Raw genomic sequence first — 21,071 nt, forward strand, 5'->3', positions numbered from 1 at the left:
AAGATTACACTGTGAAATGCAAAAAGTCACCGAACCACTAAAAAAAACCACAGGTGGTGTGAGGAAAAGGGGAGGAAGGTGGGGAGGAGGGAGCGAGGCAGTAAGGTGATGTCTGGTGTGTGCGTCAGACCCGATGTCAAACGGTAGCTGCAAAAAAAAAAAAAAAAAAGTGATTGTTTTAAAGTGATCGTAGGAGCAGATGGGCGAGGACGTGCCACCTGTACTCTAAAGTCGAGCTTAAGTTATCCTAATGTGGCAGAGCCCACCAATCAGATCCAACGTCCACATATATAACTTTTTTTTTTTTTTTTTTGGCAATTACAATCTGAAGCAGGTCTGGTATTTGGTGGGGGGGGGGAAATATGACGGGTAGCTGGGGCAACTGGAAGACACTGCCCCATCTCTCGTTCCATTGGTGCTATCGTTTCTGCTTGAAAACCAGCAGCTTAATTAATCGCGAACCTGCGAGGAGGCTCAACGTTGTGGCTTTTTCAAAACCCTCATGATATGAAACAAAAGTAAATAATATACACGAGCAGGCATCCACGTATATATACGTAGAGTCTTCTGGATACTTAGCTCATTGAAATGATTAAAAAAAGTTAATGTCGGAAAAAAGCACTTAAAAAATGGGAGATCCCTCCACTTAATGCACTTCACTCAAAGCTTATAGGCACATTAATTGAGCTTTGTCACATATTATTTTGTGTTTCCCAACAGGACGCAGTGTAAAAAGATCCTTTGTAAACAGCTCATTCAGTAGTCACACATGAGTTTGTTTGTTTTTTTTCCCCATTTACAATTCATTACAACCCAGTTTGACTTGTATTACATGTAAACTACACTATAAAACAAACAAACACTATTATTATTATTATCTAATTTTTTTTAGAAAAAAAGAAAGGCCTCTGAACATGAAGACATGACGACTATCTACAAAAGTCACCGTCACTGAAATCCGGCTCCTCCCATAAACTGCTGACCCTGTACCTTTATACGAGGAGCAGGAAATAAACTGCTGACCGGGTGAAAGTGTGAAGAAGAACAGAATAGAAGAGACTCTACACTGATATTTACTGTCAGAGGTAGGCAGCTGTTATAGAAAGAGAAAGAGAGATGAAGCAGTGTCTTTCAGCGTTGCAGTTAAAGGGGAAAAGGTGAGGAGAGGGGGGAGGAGGGGTTCAGAAGAAGGGGTGGAGGAGGAGAGATTCAAACATACATTACAGTACGTGTTATGTGTGCTTTACGTTTCGTTGTAGGTTTTTTTTTTTTTTTTTCTGCAAGGCGCAGTCCTAGCTGCTGCTGCTGCGTTTTGTGTGCTGCAAGGTCAGGAGCCTGCACATCTCTCTCTCTCTCTTTCACTCATTCAGACTCACTACATCCACTTCACATTCAAGACAAAAAAAAAAAAAAACACCCCCACCCCTGCCCCCACAGACAAAAAAAAACAACAAAACAAACAAAAACCATCAACCTTGGTTCTGTTGGATACAATGCAATGCAGCCGGTACACAATAATGTGTTTTGTCTTTAACTCCCCATCTGGTTACATTACAAAATTCAAAGTCTTCAACATAAGGCAAAAAAGGTTTTCAAACTAGCTGCCCTAACTGATCATCTAGGCCTAAGGAGGATGGCTGAAGAAGGTTCAAAACCAATGTCTCTGTAATCATAGATTTGGCCGTAGAAAATCATGACTGGGTTGCGGAAATAAAGGCATATGAGACGACTGAGCGGAGTCAGTCTAATACTGGCACAAGTGTGAGACTGGCACGATAAAAAAGTAAAACTGAGAAGCACAAAGAATGCCCGTACAACAGATGAGAGCCCCCTCCCTCCCTTACATGGCTGCACTGTGTGTATGCGAACAGGACCGAGGTTTGGCGCCGATCAAGTCCCTCATAAAGCAGGTTAATAAACCCAAGCCCCCAGTTTCAAACCCTGCCCCCCCCACGCCCACCCCCAGACTCACGCACACCCTCACGTACACACACATACAGCTGCTGTAAGGAGGTCAAGTTTGGGGGGTGGTAGAGGAAATGTGGGGGTGGGGGGAGGGGGGTGTTCAGGGCAAAAGAGGGAGGGGATGGGGTGGAGGGGGGCAGAGAGTTGTGTGCGACTATCGGAAGGGGGGCTCAGGCGTGTGAAGGGAGAGTTCGGGGCGGCGGAGGATGGCCTCCTTGCGCGTGGGCGGCGGCAACGGCGGCTCATACACCCTGGGCGCAGCCATGGCGGCTGCCACTGCCGCGGCGGTGGGGACCACTGGCCTGAGGGCATCCAGCGCGGCGACCTGCTGGCCGGACATCGCTTGCACGGTGGGGACCCCCGCCATGGCCTGCACGCCCGGCATGCCGGGGATGGCCGTCACTGCGTTCGGCGGCGGGTAGGCGTACTGGAACTGAGGGTACTGCTGCAGCTGCTGGTAGTACTCCGCGTAGTACCTACGGAGAGAGGGCGGGGAGGGGGTTGTGGGACGGAGAGGAGGGGTCAGGTAGAGGGACAGCAAGGGCATTGATGGTAGCACTGAGTGTAGCGACGCAAAGAGAGCAACAAGAGAGTGATAAAGCAAGTAGGAAAAATACAAAAACGGCCTAACGTACAACATTGATAACAATACAACATCTATCGCCCGTCTGCCCGTCCTGGGTGAGGCATCCCTCCTCTGTTGCTCAGCCTGAGGTTTCTCCAACTTTTTCCCTGTTTAAAGGGTTTTCCTCAGTCGATGTGAGGGTCTAAGGGCAGGTACAAATAAAACTGGCGTGCCGTGCCTAAATCAGCCCTGAGAAATGTTCCCACAAGGTTGTGGAAGTAGAAGTAGAGAAGTGAAACTCTGGTGTAGTTTCAGAGGTGACAGTCAAAGACCCTCATCTCCTACCTGGCCATGGGATCCTCCGCGGCCTCGGCCTCCTCTGCTGCTCGCCCGGCCGGCGTGGGGAGCAGGGGTCGGCGTGGCTTGGCTCTCTGGTACATGAACGGCTTCATCACAGGATCCGGTAGCAGAGGCGCCGACCTCCGTAGGGGACTGCGGTCCCGCTCTCCGGACTTCGCCGCGGCCGCTGCTGCGGCGGCGACCACCGACTGCTGCTCGGCCACGACCTGCTGGCCCTGGGCGAAGTAATGCGCCTGCCTGGCTGCCTCAAAGATGGCTGTGGTAGGGTCCGCTGCTCCCATGGCGCTTATGTGAGCGTAGGCTGGTGCGGCGGCACCGTAAATTGCTGGAGCTACACTGTAGGCGGGGTTCACCGCGGCCGCCGCTGTTGACATGTCTAGTCCAGGAGCAGCAGCCAGGTAGACTTGAGGGTTGCCCACGGTCGGGGTGTAAACTGGAGTCGAGTAGGCTGCGGCCGCCGCTGCCGCTGCTGCATGTGCCGCCGGAGATGCGGCCACCTGGCCGTAGATGTTGGGCGTCATGGAGCTGTACATCTGCGTGGCGCCTGACGTGAGAGCCGCCTGATTGGCCACCGAACCGTAAAGCTGATTGGCAACATTGGCACCGTACACCTGGCTGGCGAGAGCTCCGTAAACAGCCGGGTTCACCGGGTTTCCGTCGGTGCGTGTTCCCGTGGTGATCCCGGTGAGGGCCGCGTACGTGGGGTCGAAGGTGGAGGTGTTGTAGACTGAGTTGTGCACGCTCTGTTGGACCTGCAGCGGCAGCCCGGCGGCCGCGGCGGCGGCAGCAGCCAGGACCGCCGCCTGGCTCTGGTACTGCTCCAGAGAAGGCTTCCCCACAGGACACTCCCCGGCGTAGTGACCCTGCTTCCCACAGTTGACGCAGGGGATTTTCCCCGTCGGCGCCTGCTTGCTGGGCTGGACCTTGGACAGCTCCACGGACAGGGGGCGGCCCTTGAACGAGGTGCCGTGCAGCGCCTCGATGGCCTGGAGGGCGTCCTCCTTGTTTTCCATGTGAACAAAGGCGTAGCCTGCGGAAGAGGAATGCCTGGCTGTCATTGAGCACAGGGACAACAATTAGGATCAAAGTGGCACTGCCACAAGTACTTACTCACTTATTACCACCTCGTCTATCTTTACAACTAGCGCAGCGGAGATTATCTTGTTTTGCACACTGAGAACTTTGCACTGTTGTATCATAACATATCACTCTCACTCTCACTTGTGTTTACCATCCACAGACACTCTAAATCTCTCAACACTGTGATTCAATCTCTTACCTGCCCTACTGTACAACTTCACTCAAGCAAAACCTGAGAGATAAGTGACTGGGAGGTTTTAAAACCATTCACACGGTACCAAGTTCTTCACTCACCTTTGACTTTGTCACACTCAAGAACTTTCCCAAACGTCTGGAACAGCTGCTGCAGATCTTCGGTGGTGCACATCCCGCTCAGGTTGCCCACAAACACCTTGGTGGAGTGCAGCGGCCGTCCCCTCGACTCCTCCACCACCAGGTTGCGTCCGCGAAACTCCCGTCCATTGAGCTCCCTGATGGCGCGCTCGGCGGCGCCCTCGCCCTGCAGGTGGACGAAGGCGAACTGCCGCAGCACGCTGCAGCTCACCACCTGGCCGTACGGTTCGAAGATGGCCGACAGCTCCTCCTGGGTGGTGTCCAACGCCAGGTTACCCACGAAGAGCTTCACTGTGTGGCTCTTGTCCATGGCGCTGCGGAGACAAGAGAGGAGCGGCGGGCTTGAGTGCGGTCAGAGATAAGTGAGAGGATTAACGACACGGGACAGAGCCGCGGCGTCAGCGCTACGGTCGTCTCACAGGCCGGAGCTGGAGGGAAACTGGGAGCTGGACATGGCTGACCCAGCTGTTTACCTTCTTCTACTCGGCCTACAAATGTCCGACAACTGACCGCAGACCCAGAGGTCAAGCTACAACACAAACTAACCAGAAACGCAACAAGTTTCCAACTTTAACAGCTGTATGGTTAGATGTTGCCTGTATCTACATATTGCATTGTGAGGACGACTCGCAAATAAAGTTATTTTGGGAAAAAACATGTAAGAAAATTTTGAGAAATTCAGAGGAAGGACTAATCTCCATGGATCCAGTAGCTGTTTTACTGAAAATACTCTGTTAACTCAGCCTAGTGTTGCATGCTGCATGCTCTATCAATGGTTGCATAAAAAGATAATTACGATAAACTACATGAATCCTAATCCCCCACAATCCTTCAGTGGTTTGCACAAGTCAAACATGTCTTTATGATGGACTTTGACCGCCCAGCTACAGCTACAGCTACAGCTACCTATTTTCACAACCGGTTATTATCACTTTAGTTATCTTACCGAGTGTAGTTTATATTTATGTGTATGTGTAGGTATAATTCTATGTACAGTATGTGTGCGTGCATGTACGCATGCTGGGGTGAAATGCAGATGTTTCAATGTCCTGTTCCTGCTACTCCAGCTACTGTATCAGTGCACATGTATGAGGTAAAGCTCAGTGTCCTGTCTCTGAGGTTATGGTTGTGATAAAGCACATTAATATGACGCCAGATTAACATTCAAATGTGACACATTTGAATGTTAATCTGTGAATTACTCGCTTTACTGCGTTTCTTCTCCTCCTGTTTGTTCTCATCTGTTACTTCTTTATTCTTATTCTGGTGATGAATTCAACTGATCTAATTCCTGTTATTAGCTATTGTCTGTTGTTTATATTGCCGCCACTACTATTCCTCTTTCCCATTTCCTCTCTTCTGTCTCTGTCTCTTCCTCTATGATGCAAACCCGGTTGAGGCCGATGGGCGCTGACCCTGAGTCTGTTTCTGTTCAAGGTTTCTGCCTCTGAACAGGAAGTTTTTCCACATTAATGCTGCCGATTACTCAACATTTGGTGGGAATTGTTGGCTCTCTGTAAATACTGGTGGTGCTATTTGACTTACTGTTAGCCTACATATGTCACTTACTATCTATGTCTTCTTAAATTTTCTGTTTTTACAGTGTTGTATCCTGTGTCATATCCTAAAAGCCGAACTAAGTGGGTACAACAACTGCAAAATTAGCCATTTTAGCCTAATCCTATTGCCTTGATCGCACTTTACTTAGATGCAACGATGCCTGAATGTATTATGCATGACAAATAAATGACATTTAAATAAAGAATTTAGACGGACGAGCTCAGATTGCACGACAGAAACGAGAGGAAACACACACAACGCCTCTGATACATCTGAACATTTTCAATATAAACGATGGATCACAGGCGGCTGGAAGGAGATCTTGAAACAGGATCTGGAGAGGAGGCTGTGATTACCTGTACAGCTATGACTCACACTCTCACACAGGAGGCAGCCAGGGATGAGGAACACACACACACACACACACACACACACACACACAGCAGTGCCTTGTACAGTACAGCGATGAAAGCCTGAGCAGCTGCCTCATGTTTTTTCTTTTTTTCCCTTCTCTTTCCTCTAAAAGCTGCAGGTCAGCCTGAAGGAGACAGGTCGGCCAACACCTTGTCCTCCTCCTCCTGGACAACCTTTACAGCCGGCTGTAAATCTAAGGCCGCGGTGGAAACATGACACCAGAGACTGACATTTCTATTTTTTGGTTAAGTCTCCAGTCAGCTGCTGCTCCTCCTCCTCCTCCTCCTCCTCCTCCTCCTGCTGCTGCTGTTAGAAAATATGCCTTTATCAGCTTCCCTGTTGTCTGCTGCACTGTACATATCTACACATGTGTGTGTGTTGCATATGGCTGCTGCATTAACTCTGGGGTTCATCTCAGGCAGAACCAGAGGGAGAAGCTGCTTTTTTTCTGATGACGCAGCAGTTAACGCTGAGTCAACACATTTCTCCACCGCTGGACTCGTTTACAGGCAAATAAAAACAAAGAAAAAGAAAGAAAGAACAAATAAATAAAAGGCAACAAGCGCGAGGACGGGCCCTGTTTAAACACTGGCCACGTTTACTGCCGCTGCTGCTTGTGGTTGTGTAGGGGGGAAACTGTGAATGGCGAGACCGAGATGCTTGAGAGAGGGAAAAAAATAAAAAAGCAGCAGACGAGAACAAACCACCGAGGGAAGAAGCAGAAGAGTCACACATACACAAACGCTGAATGTCACAATGGAAACCGATAAACCTGATCACAAAAGCCGAAGATCGATACAAGTGTAGCGGCTTATATCAACAACACAATCACATTTTTCCGCACTGGACTGGACACAGTGTAACACCGAGTGGTTCCTGTGCAGCAGCAGCAGCGGCAGCAGCAGCGGCAACAACGCGGTCAAACCAGAACCCGTCGCTACAAAAACACACAGCGATGTGGAAAAACAAACAACAACCGGATTTAATTATTACCTCCCTCCATGCGGCTCGGATGAGAATAATGCTGCAAGAGAGAAAGAGGAATAAAGAGAGAGAAAGGAGGGGGAAAACAGACGATTAAATAAAAGGATCTACCATCTTACCTAGGCGGTGCTGTATTTCAAAATGGTAGCGCCTGCTTCCGTTTGAGCGTCGGGCATACTGCTGCTGCTGCTGGAAAGGCTGCAGAGGGGGAGGGCTGGGGCTGGAGCTGGAGCTGAGGATGCTGAATACTTACCAAAAAAAAAAAAGACTTTAAAACACGTGCAAGTAAACAAACCACACAAAGCCCTCTGTGAATTTGATTAGTTTATTAAAAAACTTCCAGCGAGAAGTACCTGAACGCCTCAGGGCTGTCTGTGTGTGCTCCCCACGGGAGACGCAACAAGTGAGTTCAATTAAAGAAATCATTATGTGCAATGAAGAAGAAAAATAAATAAATATAATAAAACATAAATTAAGTGAGAAATGGGTGTAAATAAAGGGTTTATACAGCAGAGACTCACAAATTCATGTATAAAAGAGGGATGGGAATATTATTATGATATAAAAATAAAGCAGCTTAGTTTCTACCATTTCAAAATATCAAATACTAAGTGAATATGTATGAAAATATGCTAAATTATTTCTTAAAAAGCGACATAACATTAGAAATCGTTAGTTTCAGCCCTCTCTATTCATGTTGCACTCACAGCTCGGAGAGAAAATCGGAAAAGACATAGTTCAATAAGCTTACTCAGGCATTACCAGCAGATGACAGATGCTCAATCTATAGATCAATGTAAAATAAATGAATAAACACACACGCTTTCCACACACTCATATTTCATACTCAATCTTTATGTCTTCATCAAGAGGAAAAATATATTTGTGCGTCAACAGAAATCAACAAGTGTCAGAAGCTGTTTTACATTTCAATAATCATCACAAACAACGTCTGAGGAGAGAATTAGACGACAGAGATCTGAAAAATAATAATAATAATCATAATAATAATAATGATAAAGAGTGGATTTCTTTCACTTTATGGCTTTAAAGTCATTCAAAGAAACTGGACTCTCAGACACCATGATGCAAAAACAGCTGAGCACACAGGTCCTTAAAAGCCCCACCCCCTCCCCTCCGGAAACTTTTACCCCCTGTTGCCCTTTCACTCTGGATGGAATTTGACTCTCTCTCTCTGTAGCTTGGTCTAAGCTCCCTTTACCCGAGTCGCTCACACCACCTTATGGATTTTAAACGAACACTAACGTTGTTTAAGTGTGTGTGTTTGGATATTTCACTTAGACTTTTAGCTTCACTGTTCCCACTACTTGTTTCTTTTCTCTCTCTTTTTTGCCCTCTAAAGTCCAAGACGACCGTCTGTGGTCTGACAAAGTTTGGTCAAGTTACAACTTCCTCTTCCAGTGGCAGATATTTCAGTGCTTTGTGGGTTATTTTTAACTATTTTTTTTTCCTTTTTTTCTTTGCTTTCGAGCTTATCTGTACACATTTCACAACACTCAGAGTTACAAAACTGACCCAGGGGAGCCATGTAATAAATATAATTTCAGCAGATTTTCCTCCTAAACTGTGATATGTGGATTTTCTTTTACCAAAACATAACCTCTTTTTTTCAGATCAGCTGAACTATTCAGAAATATTCCCACGTATCCATAGGCAGACAAGTATCACTGAGTGGGAGAGTGTTTTTTTTTTTTTTACTACTGCTGCTGTTTTCAGGAGGCTCAGACTCTCTCATAGTAAAGTGAAGGGGATCCATCCACAGCCAGACTGGATACCTCAGGTTTCACATGTGCATTGTGTTACTGTTGGGACAGGTTATACAAATATAGATCTATATAACAACATCTGGATAATCAGAGGGGACTTTTTACACTTCTGCTTTAGTGCATTTTAAACGCCCAGAGGAATCAAACTGTGCCTGAAGGAGCATCTGATTGTATCACAGAGGAAAAACTTCAAAATAAAACATAAGGCCGATATTTTTCTTTGGTCGCCTCTCCAGTGTCTCGCCTGTAAACACGTTCCCTCAGTCGCTTCATCTCCCTCTCTCTGTCTCCTTCTCTGTCCACGCTGGTGTCTGAAGTGTCGTCGTGTTCCCGCCGGAGGATCACAGGTTAGCCGCCGGCGTCTCTCCGTTGGTCTTGGTGCTTCGGCCCGGCCCGGCGATGGGCCTGTCCCTCTCCTCCCACAGCGTCACCCCGTCGCAGGCACAGATCTGTTTGGGGTTTTGGAAGAGGCCGGCAGATCGGGCGATGATCCCACAGGCCAGTCTGTTCAGGAGAGACGACGCGTTAGCAGCTGGTCGTACAGGTGCAGCTCAACAAATCAGAACATCATGGAAAAGGCCATTCACAGTAGTTCAAGTCAAAAAGCCTCAACCAATATTTAAATGGACATACTTTTCAGAAGGCCAACATTTCCATTTTAAAAATATTTTTTTTGTCAATTGGTCTCTTGTAATATTACATTTTTTTTGAGACAATGAACTGAAAACAGATTTAAAAATGCATCGCTTTTTCTTATGTTGACTTGTGTATGTGCATGTGTGGTGAAGATGGCTTAATGATTGTCTACTTGCACTTGCTGATTGATTTTTTATTATATACCTGTTGTGAAGCACATTGAGTCTGCCTTGTGCATGACACCCGCTTTATAAATAAAGTTTGTACTGAATTGAATTAAATTAAATGTAAGCCATAATCATTACAATTAAAATAAATTAAATAAAGACATGAAATGTTTCATTTTGTGTGTAATGGATCTATATAATGTATTAGTTTCACTTTTTGAATTGAATTACTGACATAAATAAACTTTTTCATGATATTCTAATTTATTGAGATGCAACTGTTTTACTGCTCTGTTACTTTGTTTAATTATATGACATATAAATATATAAAGTTCAATCATAATGTTAATAGAAAATCATTCAAAGCGTCTTGTGTCTACTCTGTGGGCCGTCACCTTTCCCCAGAGTTCCCAGTGTGTCTGGACAGAGGGTGGGTTCCTCGGCCCAGGTCGTCCTCCCCGGCATCCACCACCAACGACCGGCCAATCACATCCCACACCTGCAGCGGGAACACCATTTATCACATTATTTGTTAATATAGACACTTTTGCTTCCTTTATCTTCATTATGCTCCAGCCAAATATCATAATATGTGTGTTTATGTAAGTGTTACCTTTAGCTGAGTGTCTTCTAGTCTGAACGCGGCTCTACCATCTGGTCCAGCGATTATATTTCCCAGATCTCCGACATGCTGCACAACAATAGAGCCATACACACACACACACAGTGACACACGGTGAATAAATCACCCCGAGAGAACAAAACTGCAGCTCCCTCACACACTTTATTGAAAATTTAGCACCTGAAAGCTGGAAAAAACGGCTCCGGTGGGACATATTTGGCAACGTGGGATGGAGGGAGGGAAGGATATCCCATCATCCACTTGGCTTGTGTTGATGTTTTATTATGGCTCTGGAGCGATTTTTTTTTTTTTTTTTTGCCAAAATCGTATTACAGAAGAATATTTATTTACTTTATCCTTCTCTCTCTGATCCTCCTGACATCCAAATGCTCTGGGCAATACTAATAATCATCATTTAAGCTTATAAAAACACAATTATATGTGAAGTTATCCAAACAAAGCTCTGGCAGTGGTTGTGTGTGCGTACCCTTTCAGAGTCGCCTGGTCCGCCGTGTTGTCTCCCAAACGGGTTATAGTGCTCTCCACAACTGCAGAGAAGACAGAATTATGGCACATAATAATATCAGTAAGCAGTGTGGATTTAATTCTGGGTGCTGTCGCTTTCAATGTGTCATTTACTGTGAAAAGAGCAGCAGTGGAGTGGAGTGGAGGGTGGGTGGGTGGTAGTCTGGCTTGACTGGTTGAATCATCGGGACAAAAGATGAGTGACTATTAGAAAATGTCCCTTTTTTCCAGTTTATTTATCAACCATTGTTGCCATTAATGTCTGATTTTAATGGTCAAAAGATAGATTGGAAACAGAGAACGGGGTGACCGGTGACAAAGGCCACCATGACATCCCCCAAAATGTCGTATATTGTAATGAGATTTTTTATTTATTTATTTGTTTTTGCTTTATTATAAAAATAAATTTAGCCTCAAATTTGCAAATCGTGTTCCCATCTGCCCGACAGAAAAAGTGCTGGTTTCATGTTTTCCGGAGCCATCTGCCAAACCAAACTAAGCGGACATCATTAAAATCAATGGTTATTATGAAATAAATATTTAGCACTGTTAAAATGTCCAGGAAACTTTTGTGTTTGGTGCCACATGGAGAAAAAGATCAGATGGAGAAAGTTATGTCTTTTAAATTGCTTCAGCACCTTATATATGTACATATATACTGTATATATATATATATATATATATATATATATATATATATATATATATATATATATATATATATATATATATATATTTTTTTTTTTTTTTTTTTTTTTTTTTTTTTTGTATTTTCTTCTTCAATTCGTGCTGGTTTTAAACTTTTAATAGGTCCTGTCTCGTCCTAAATGTGTCAAGCAAGCAACATGACAGCTTCTCTGCCTAGGTGTTTCATGGAAGTGACAATAAACTGAATAATAATCAATAAACATCAACTTTTTAATACTTTAAAGCCCCTGTACAGACTTTTCATTTAGTGTTGATTTTGGCGGCCCCTGTGGACGAAAGCGGCGGAATGAAGACTGCATTTCCCACTGTCATGAAGACGTTTGTCTGGCCGGCGCGTGTAGATTTGTTTTGGAAACATCAGAAAGAAGATGGGACTTGCTTTTTTTTTTTTTTTTTCTTTTAGCAGTGTAATGTATCCATTCGTATCGTTTCGCCAGTGGTCTGACCCGACCATGCCTTCCAGAGGTATAGAATTAGACTACTTAGAAATAGCGTATCTTCACACTGATGGGCTCATTTGCTGTTGTAGGTAACAGAGACACAACAGCAGAAACCAGAGACTTTTGCGTATCCAGTTAAAAGCTCCGTACAGGGGCTTTAACTATAGAAAAATTCAATTTAATTTAAGATTCCTCATATAAAACAAACATGGGTTTAGCTCCTGAACTCTCAAACTGTATTTTTGCTCCTATACCTGCTGCAGTCCTGCGTCAGGTCGCCCAGTGCGTGCACGTGGAGGCCGTGGGGGCCGGGCTGCAGCCCATCGATGGTCCCGTCGATCAGGCAGCGCTCCTCCGACAGCTGCAGGAAACGCACCACGCCCTGGATCTTCCTGACGCCGTCCAGCATGGCCACCGCTGATCCCAGATCTGTCAAAAAACACACACATAAACAAAAGTCTTTACATTTAGATTCTTCTTCTCAGCGAGCCGACACACTGCTCCGTTCACATGTGGAGGAAAAAAAATGCATCACAAATGCGTCTCGAGTGACTGACTGAGATCAGATCATGTCACCTCGCTCACAGTAGATTTATCTGTGGGAAACTGTGAAAGCTGAATGTCACACTGTGCACACAAACACACATATACACACTTACAGAGCAACAGATTGTACCTATATTTGTACAAACTCCAGATCCGTATCTGATGGGGCAGGAACGAATCGGCCGTGACCGACTGTGTGTGTGTGTGACTGTGATAAACATTTACCTCAGAGCTGATCTGCCCCCCTTCCTCCTCCTCCTCCTCCTCCTCCTCCTCCTCCTCCTCCTCCTCCTGTGCTCTGTGACATATATTTACATTCACAGCGTGTCCTTGACCAGCGCTGACCCTCAGAGCACCCTGAACAGTGATTTATTCACCCAGGACGTCTTTTACTGACTGAAACCTGAGCTCCTATAGATTTGTTTCTGCTGTTTTTTTTCATAATAAATAGATAAATAAATAAATGTCAGTGATGGTGGTTTGATTTCTCACCTTGCTCTGACCCTCCGATGCCCTTCAGCACCGCCCTGCGCCCCGTGCTTTCTATCAGAGCCTGGATTTCAGCGGTGGTCAGAGCTGACTCCACCAGCACCTCCTCTCTGCCGACGTCGACTGTGACGGACTTCACTCCTGCAACACACAGGAGGTAGACAAGGAGGATGAAACCTAGTAGCTACTGTATACAGCAACGTGGATTTCATTATTGATTACGGTCACATTCATGGCCTAAAACCTTTAATGCTGTGTGGATGTGACTTGTTTACTGTCGTTTAGTGAGTTGGTTTTATTCTACAGGTCACAATGAATGTTTCCTGATAGGAGCTATAAAATTTGGAATTAGTGTTCAAGTCAATGTTTCTATTATTTCAGCACTTTATCACTCTAATGCACCATTAATACTGACATTTTGACTAATAATAGCTAAATTAATGTAGATTTCTCAGAAAGTTTCATTGAAAACCTGCTCTGTTTAAGCATAAAGTAAAATATCATGTCATAATTTCTATATAACTGGAAACACTGCTCTTCACATGTGTTAAATTAGCAAAACTAATTGCACATTTCACAGGTTCAGTTGAGCATTTACACTAGTTCAGCATTTAAATTAATTATTTGGAGGTGCAAAAGAAAAAAACCGCTCTATTTTATAATTGATTAGTAACACTTGGCTCATAATAATCTCTTGAAACTTCCCCGTCAACAACCGAGTAATTTAGTAGCAATTACACAAAAAGTTCTGTGACTCATTTTATTTAGTTTTAGAGTCGAGTTTAATAATTGACTTCCTGGTAAACCCTCACATCTCAAGAAGTTGCTAATGGAATATTTATTACTCACCAATTTACAATTCATAATCACTGCTCTGCTGCCGAACTGTCTTTATACACTTCATATTTTGCACAACTCCCACCTGAGTATAAATAATTGGAAGTTAATTAACCGATCTGTTTATCTGTAATTAGTCAGAATTATTCACTTGTTTACTAAACTTCTTAACACAGGGTTTAGAAATAAACCAGAATTTAAAGCCCTGTAAATGAAAGTGCTTATAATCAGTATTTTATCTTTTATGTCTCACTTGTTGCTACTGTATGTGCACCACTCAGTGTTGTTAACAACATATTTACTGTCCAGAGGTCAGACATATATAGAAACTCACATTATCAGCTCGTGTTATGCTCCTCTGCTGTGTCAAATACCAGGAATTAGACAGTGACCAATAGATTTCAGAAAGTAAGCGGTGGCTGTGTATCTAGTATCTGCAAATGGGGGCTTCACTTCACACTGTCTCACCTGGTTTCCCCTCCAGAGCTGCTCTGACTTTCTGCGCACAGCTCTCACATGTCATCTGCACCGCAAACTCCAGCTGTGGGGAAGAAGACAGAGGCTGAACATCTGTATGTGTTAATAATAATAGCTAAACGGTAGACATGTGTGGCTGCAGGGTATGTGTGTGTGTGTTTGTGTGTGTGGAAGGACAGTTATCTAACTGCGCAGTTGCTAATCATGTCAACCAGCTGCACATTAACAGTCACATCACAACAGCATCCAAAGGAGAAGAAAAAAAACAGGCATGGTTTTTGTTTTGGCGGTATAATAACAGGTGAAACGACGTCGTGACGTGGTGAAACGTGAAGAATAAACGCCGGTCAAACCTTGGTGGGCCTCTCTGTCTCCATGATGTAACCGCTGGTCGCCGCCTGAGCGATGAAGACAGAATTAAAGAGAAAACTTCCTACTTTTCGAGAAACGGAAACGAACCAACTGGACCTGCCACCGGCCGCCGCCATGTTGGTGAGGTCACAGTGACGTGACGTCGACGCACGTACGCACGTTGCCGCCGCCACGTGTCGACTCGCCGCCACTGCAAGATGAGACCTACTAGACCTCCTCTTGGCTTCATATCAGTAGTCTGTTTATTTGAGGAATAAGTGATAGTTTATCTTTTTAAGTGGCGGAAACCTACTTAGAAGTACTCGAAAGTACAAAAGTCAAAATTTTACTCATGAGTGGGCCCATCCAATTCAAAATAAAATTAGGCATACTTATTGTGCATATTTTCCTAAAGTTGCAACATACCTTGTAAGTGATAAATAAATTATCTAGTGGGGGTAAACAATAAATAAATAAATAAAAATAAAAGAAAGAAAGAAAGAAAGAAAGAAAGAAAGAAAAAGTGCAGCAGGCCTATTTGTATAAAGTAGCAGGAAATGGAAAAGCTGAAGTAAAGGCAGAGACGATTTATTTGTATACTTAGTCAAGCACATTATCACACACAGAGGTCATTCAATGTAACAGAAATAAAATAGAGCATAAAAAGACCTTCTACCATTATAAAACAGTATTAAAACCATATAAAAACACCGTAGCCTATATAAAATAGGTAATAGGTCATCAAGTGGGTTAAAACGAGGAGCCTCAAAATTGAAAGCAAGTGCAGTATGGATCATCATCATCAAAAAATAAAAAACATAAAAACAAACAAAACAATGTATTTGAATTATTTTCAATGACACCACAAAACATCAAAAACTCACACAGCCTTATAATGTAATATGCCTGTTGCACTTAAATGTTCTAGTGTGGTGTACATTTTACATTCAATTTGATGATTTTCATTCAGTCAAACGCTGTTTATTTATGTCTGGCATGTTTTCAGCTGTAACTATAACAGCCTTTCATATGTGTCTCACCTTATTCACCAGTGTGCACACTTACCCCAGTTGCTCCTCTGTTGTGTTGTACTGCTGCTCATACAGTGTTGTGCTGCTGAGGGGCCAGTCCACCTGCAGACACCACCAGCAGCCACAGGTGTCACCAAAACCAAACTGGTCTCATGAATGATGATGATATCTTAATGTTCATGACATCAGATCCAGTGAATTTCACATCACAGTGAAACGAGCATAGAAACCATGAGGCTGCCTCGGCCCATCAGTCATGTAAAAGTAGACCACACAACAATGGACACACTGCAGGTGTTTATCCATAGAGTAAATAAATCTACTGGGTCAGGAGGAGGGGGAAGGGGAGGGGGTAATGTGGATATATAATACTGTAGCATATGGATAAGACTAACTGACCACAGAGGTTGTCAGCTGTTATGATGATTGCTTCCTGCCGTACGTGGCGACAGCGGCGGCCTCCAATTCCAATTTCATAATGTGTACAGATTATTGTCACAGAGGCGATCTGCAGATTAAAGCTCTGCCTTTCATATTGTGAGACCACCGCTAAGCAGATGACTGATTCCCAGGTTTTAAGAGACTCCAAATCAACCAGTGTGTGTGTATGTGTGTGTGTGTGTGTGTATATATGTGTGTGTGTCTATATGTCTCTCTCTCTACCTCATGACATCTTTCCTGACAGCACAGATAAGCCACGGGAGATACAGCAGCAGCAGCAGCAGCAGCAGCAGCAGCAGCAGCAGCAGATGACCGTGATGTGGTGTGAAATCTGGGTCACAACTCTAAAATAAAAAAACGTATAAATTGAAGAAAAAAAAAACCTTCCTCTGACTAAATTTGGGATGATACGTTTAGAGAGCGACACAGATAATACAGTATATTATCTCCTGCCACTGTGCATGTGCATGTGCGGGCGGCCGTCCACTGTGGTGTGTTGTGTTGTGCGAGAACGCGTCCGTCCGTCCGTCCGCTACGTCAAAACAACACACAGAGGCCGATGTTTTACACAGGAGAGAGCCGAGCGGCGGCTCAGCGAGAACAGAGCTCCTTCTGTATGCGGTGCCTCATTGGCTTTGGCCTTTGACCTCGGTAATATGACCACAGGCCTTTAAGAAGGCTGAGCCAGTGTGCGCCAGGCTCAAAAACACATAAGCACTACCTTTTATGTGTGTGTTAGTGTGTGTGAGTAGGGGGTAGAGACACACACTCAGCAGCAGTTAATTTATTCAGCACATGGGAAACTGTCTAAAACCTCCGGCCTTACGTTGATCCTGCAGCACCGAGCTCTCCGTTCAAAAGGAGAGGAGGGAGAGGGAGAGCTGCAATGACACCTGAGCCCAAGGGAGGTGGATGGGGTGGGGGCTGTAGGGAGGGGGTGGGGGTGGGAGGATTTCATTAACACACATCGACATATGCGTACAGAAACGACACACACTGAAGAGAGAGAGAGAGAGAGAGAGAGAGAGAGAGAGAGAGAGAGAGAGAGAGAGAGAGAGAGAGAGAGAGAGAGAGAGAAAGAGGGAGAAAGTTGGAGAGAAAGCTGTGAAACCTAATCACGACACGAACACCGTCCCCTGCAGATTCAGGGAGAGAAAAGAGGAGCGAAGCAGAGGAGAGAGTGATGGAGGGAGCGGATGGGAAAGAAGAGAGAAGAGGAAAGTTGAGGAAAATGGGAAAAGACAGCAAAAGAAAGAAGTTGACAAAGAGAGAGAGAAAGAGAAAGAGAGAGTGTGTGTGTGTGTGTGTGTTTGGAGAGAGGGCAACGCTGACAGGAAGCGTTGACAGGCCTGTTTGGAACAGTAGAGGTTTTATCTGTACTAAATGAGCCTCTATCCCCCACTCGCCTCGCCCCATTAGCGCTGACCTGGAGTCTGTTATATTTTCTTATTAAAGAAACTTCAAGGAGGTGAACGAGGCCTGCGTTTCGGTGACCAGTGCAGAGGAGGAGGAGGAGAGAAACAAAGTGTTACTTTTAGAGGCAAATCGAGACACAATGTTCTGCGAAGGAAAAGCAAAAGAACACACACAAATTCACATGCAAAACACAACCATGACAAGACAAATGTATAGTCAAATGTGCTGGAGGGAATAAAAAATCTATATCGCCTCCTCTCAGACAAGGTTGATGGTGGAGTGCATCGCCTATCCAAATTAACTTGAAGTAGCATGGTAACCTAGGAAATTTGATTAAAAGTCAATAAGGCCTGATTGAGGCTCACTGTGTATGTCGTGCTTTGGGCTTAAACTTTCATCCAATGACTGTAGCTCAAAATCCCACATTAGTATCATCATAAAGTGGATAATTTGCATTTTTCTGTGGTGCAAAATGCTGTTTTTTGGTTCATTGTAGACCGTTTTGCCAAAATTCAACCAAAATGTTGAGCTTAGAGAAGAAAATACAATAGAACTAGATTATATTCAAGTTATTGTTGCTAATGTAAAGCAATATGTGGTGCTAGTATGTATTATCATATCATTTAGCATCATATTGTATCAGATTGTATTATATCACATTGTATCAGTATTGTATCACATTGAGTTGTATCATATTGTATCATATCGTATTATATCATGTCATATTGTATCATATAATATTGTATCACATCGTATTGTATCATAGTTAATTGTATTTAATTGTATCACATATTGTATTGTATTTCACACATTTTGTACTGTATCATATCTTTTTTATATTGTATTGTATTACATTTAGTTGTATCACATTGTATCGTATTGTATCATATCGTATTATTTAATTTCATATTGTATTATATTATTTCTATTGTATCATATCATATCATATTGTATCATTTCGTACACCACCTATGTACAATCTACTCTGTCATATGTAATATATTGTATTGTATCATATCAGATAGTGTCGTATCATATATGTTTTGCATTTCATTATTGTATCCTATCTAATCACATCGCAACATATCGTACCATATCGTATAGTATTGTATCATATTCTGTGTTGAACTGGGGTCCATGAGTAAGGACATTTCATTTCCCTGTATGTGTGTCAAGTATTCAGTGTTGTCGTTCTGTCTCTAAACCTAAAATCTGAGTTGAATCTTGAGTCCCAGAAGTTCGAGTCCATTATGTCACCAAGAAGAGTCCCTGTCTGTGTTTCGTCCCTGTCACTGAGTCAAGTTCCAAGGAGGACTCCATATCCAAGACATACGACAACATACAAGTTTGGCTCATTGTGCGACTCAACAACAAAACAAACACATGTGCACACACACTATAAACTAACAAAAAAAAAGACCATGAACTGATCTCTGGGGGGTCCTCTCTTTTCTGGTCTTTACACTAATAACACAGAACAGGCTTGCTGCCTTCTCTTAGGCCTTCCCAGTTCATACGGTGAACGCTGGTACTGAACACCACGCTCCGATCCAGAAATAGTAACATGGTAATTTTAGATGAGTTAATACCAAAGGTGTAAGGGCTGCGTTTGTGCTGAGGTCGAAATGAACACATGAATGAAATATTATCTAACATGTTTACAGGAAATAGTCGACCAACAACTTATGGACAATGATTTTGTGATAGGATTGTAGGGTGATTGTTAACTGTGAATGAGTCTTAGCTGCATTTCTTTCACACCAGCCTTTAAATATATTGGATTACCAACTTAAACATGAAAATGCATTACATCTTTGCCAATGAAAAAGTTTTGATTTCTCTTTATTTTTGAATTTTGACAATCTAGTTTTTTAATAAGTAATGTGTCATTACTTTTAGACGACAATGCTGCAATTTTATCTAAGTCTAAGTTTTAACTAAGTTTTGAGGTTTGTTGTTTTAATGACAGTTGAGCAGTTTTTTGTTTCTCCAGCAGGATTTGAGGCTGTTAAACAAGCTTTAAAATGCATGCTTGTCAACCACATCCCAACCTTTGCAATGGGATATTGCATTGCGTAAAAGATATAAAGAATAAGTTCCTTACAATACAAATGGTATACGAAATAAAATGGAAATTTAAGAATCATTTGTCTGCACTTTGCTGGAGCCTGTCAGTGCAGAGAGAGAAGGGTGAAACTGAGTGACAGAAATAGTTAGAAATTCATGGAGTGCAACTGTCAATAACACCACAAGTGCACACATTTTATAGCCCCGGCTGATCCCAGAGGGAATCAAACCATTGACCCCTGGCCGTGCTTCACCGGCGACGCCACCCACAACCTTGCGGCGCTGAATTATTCAGCTCCCTGAGAGAGGAAAGAGTGGCGGGGGCCTGTTAGCGGTGTGAGGGACCCCGCAGAGGTCAGAGTAATGTCAGAGCCCAGCCGGAGTGCTCTCCATGTCTGCTGATTGCACCCTGACAGCTCAAATGGAAGATGAAGCCAAGCGTGTCCAGGGGACGGCGTCGGTCCCCCCCGCCGCCCCCCACCACCCACCACCCACACCCCCTCTCACCCCTCAACCCAACCCCTCCCACCGCCTCCGCTTGCGCAAAGGGAGCAGGGGGCCATGTTTGTAAAAATGCACGGTCTGTGACTTTGTCCTGGTTTCACTTTTTCCTTTTTTCTTTTTTTTTTCTTCCATCCTTCAGAAAAATACAAAAGACACAACCATGACATTCATTCTTTGTGAAAAAAATAATAATTATGAACACTTACTTTGGCTTTTTGTAAAAAAAAAAAAAATGGCAGAAATAGTGAAGGTTTTCTTTTATTTCTTTTTCTTTTTTTATCTGTCTCAGTGCACAGGAGGCTTTTAAGTCAAACTCCTGAGAGGGTTAGCATTTGATTAAGCTCAATTATCATAAAACACCTCTAAAAATAATAAATCTCTTTCAGAGCTCAAGTAAAGTAAATATAGTTTTGGAATACACATTACTGAAAATAACCACAACAAACACAGTTTTATTGCGTGTCCCATGAGTTTTCAGTCCCTTCTCCACTTTTGCTCATTTCATGTTTCCTGCAAGAAGTCAATAAAAGCAGTAATAGGGGAGAGTAAATATTGCTGTGCTCGTTTTAAGGGGCAATAATTGACTTGTAAAGAGCCTCTTGTATCAGTAGAGGACTTACACCGACAGAAAATAATGATATTTTTCATAAATATGTGTCCCTGTATTTTCCGATCAAATCAAGCGCGGACAAAGAATAATAAACAGGAGAGAATGAAACAAAAGAAAACATATTATCAATCAAAAAGAACAACAACAACAGCCCCC

General features: G+C 43.6%; 2 protein-coding genes across 3 annotated transcripts; both read right to left on the bottom strand.

Annotated features, from left to right (window-relative positions):
* Positions 1 to 1,229: 1,229 nt before the first annotated feature.
* rbm14b (RNA binding motif protein 14b) lies at positions 1,230 to 7,418 on the bottom strand. 2 transcript variants are annotated; one of them, XM_083993194.1, is made up of 4 exons: positions 7,381 to 7,418; positions 4,265 to 4,617; positions 2,876 to 3,941; positions 1,230 to 2,441 (listed from the first exon to the last, which is right to left on the bottom strand). In XM_083993194.1, exons 2-4 carry the CDS (start codon positions 4,611 to 4,613, stop codon positions 2,120 to 2,122), a joined length of 1,737 nt encoding a protein of 578 aa, XP_083849320.1. In that variant the 5' UTR covers positions 4,614 to 4,617; positions 7,381 to 7,418; the 3' UTR covers positions 1,230 to 2,119. The 2 variants fall into 2 exon arrangements, with proteins under 2 accessions (XP_083849320.1, XP_083849321.1); XM_083993195.1 differs by lacking the exon at positions 7,381 to 7,418 and adding an exon at positions 7,271 to 7,290 and having other exon boundaries at positions 2,876 to 3,920.
* Positions 7,419 to 8,400: 982 nt separating this feature from the next.
* Positions 8,401 to 14,982, bottom strand: ccs (copper chaperone for superoxide dismutase). The gene is made up of 8 exons (XM_083993457.1): positions 14,849 to 14,982; positions 14,487 to 14,559; positions 13,185 to 13,322; positions 12,401 to 12,575; positions 10,961 to 11,021; positions 10,465 to 10,542; positions 10,247 to 10,350; positions 8,401 to 9,552 (listed from the first exon to the last, which is right to left on the bottom strand). Exons 1-8 carry the CDS (start codon positions 14,870 to 14,872, stop codon positions 9,390 to 9,392), a joined length of 816 nt encoding a protein of 271 aa, XP_083849583.1. The 5' UTR covers positions 14,873 to 14,982; the 3' UTR covers positions 8,401 to 9,389.
* Positions 14,983 to 21,071: the final 6,089 nt, after the last annotated feature.

The sequence above is a fragment of the Trachurus trachurus genome, assembly GCF_905171665.1.
Source record: "Trachurus trachurus genome assembly, chromosome: 18".
In the NCBI taxonomy this organism is placed as follows: domain Eukaryota; kingdom Metazoa; phylum Chordata; class Actinopteri; order Carangiformes; family Carangidae; genus Trachurus; species Trachurus trachurus.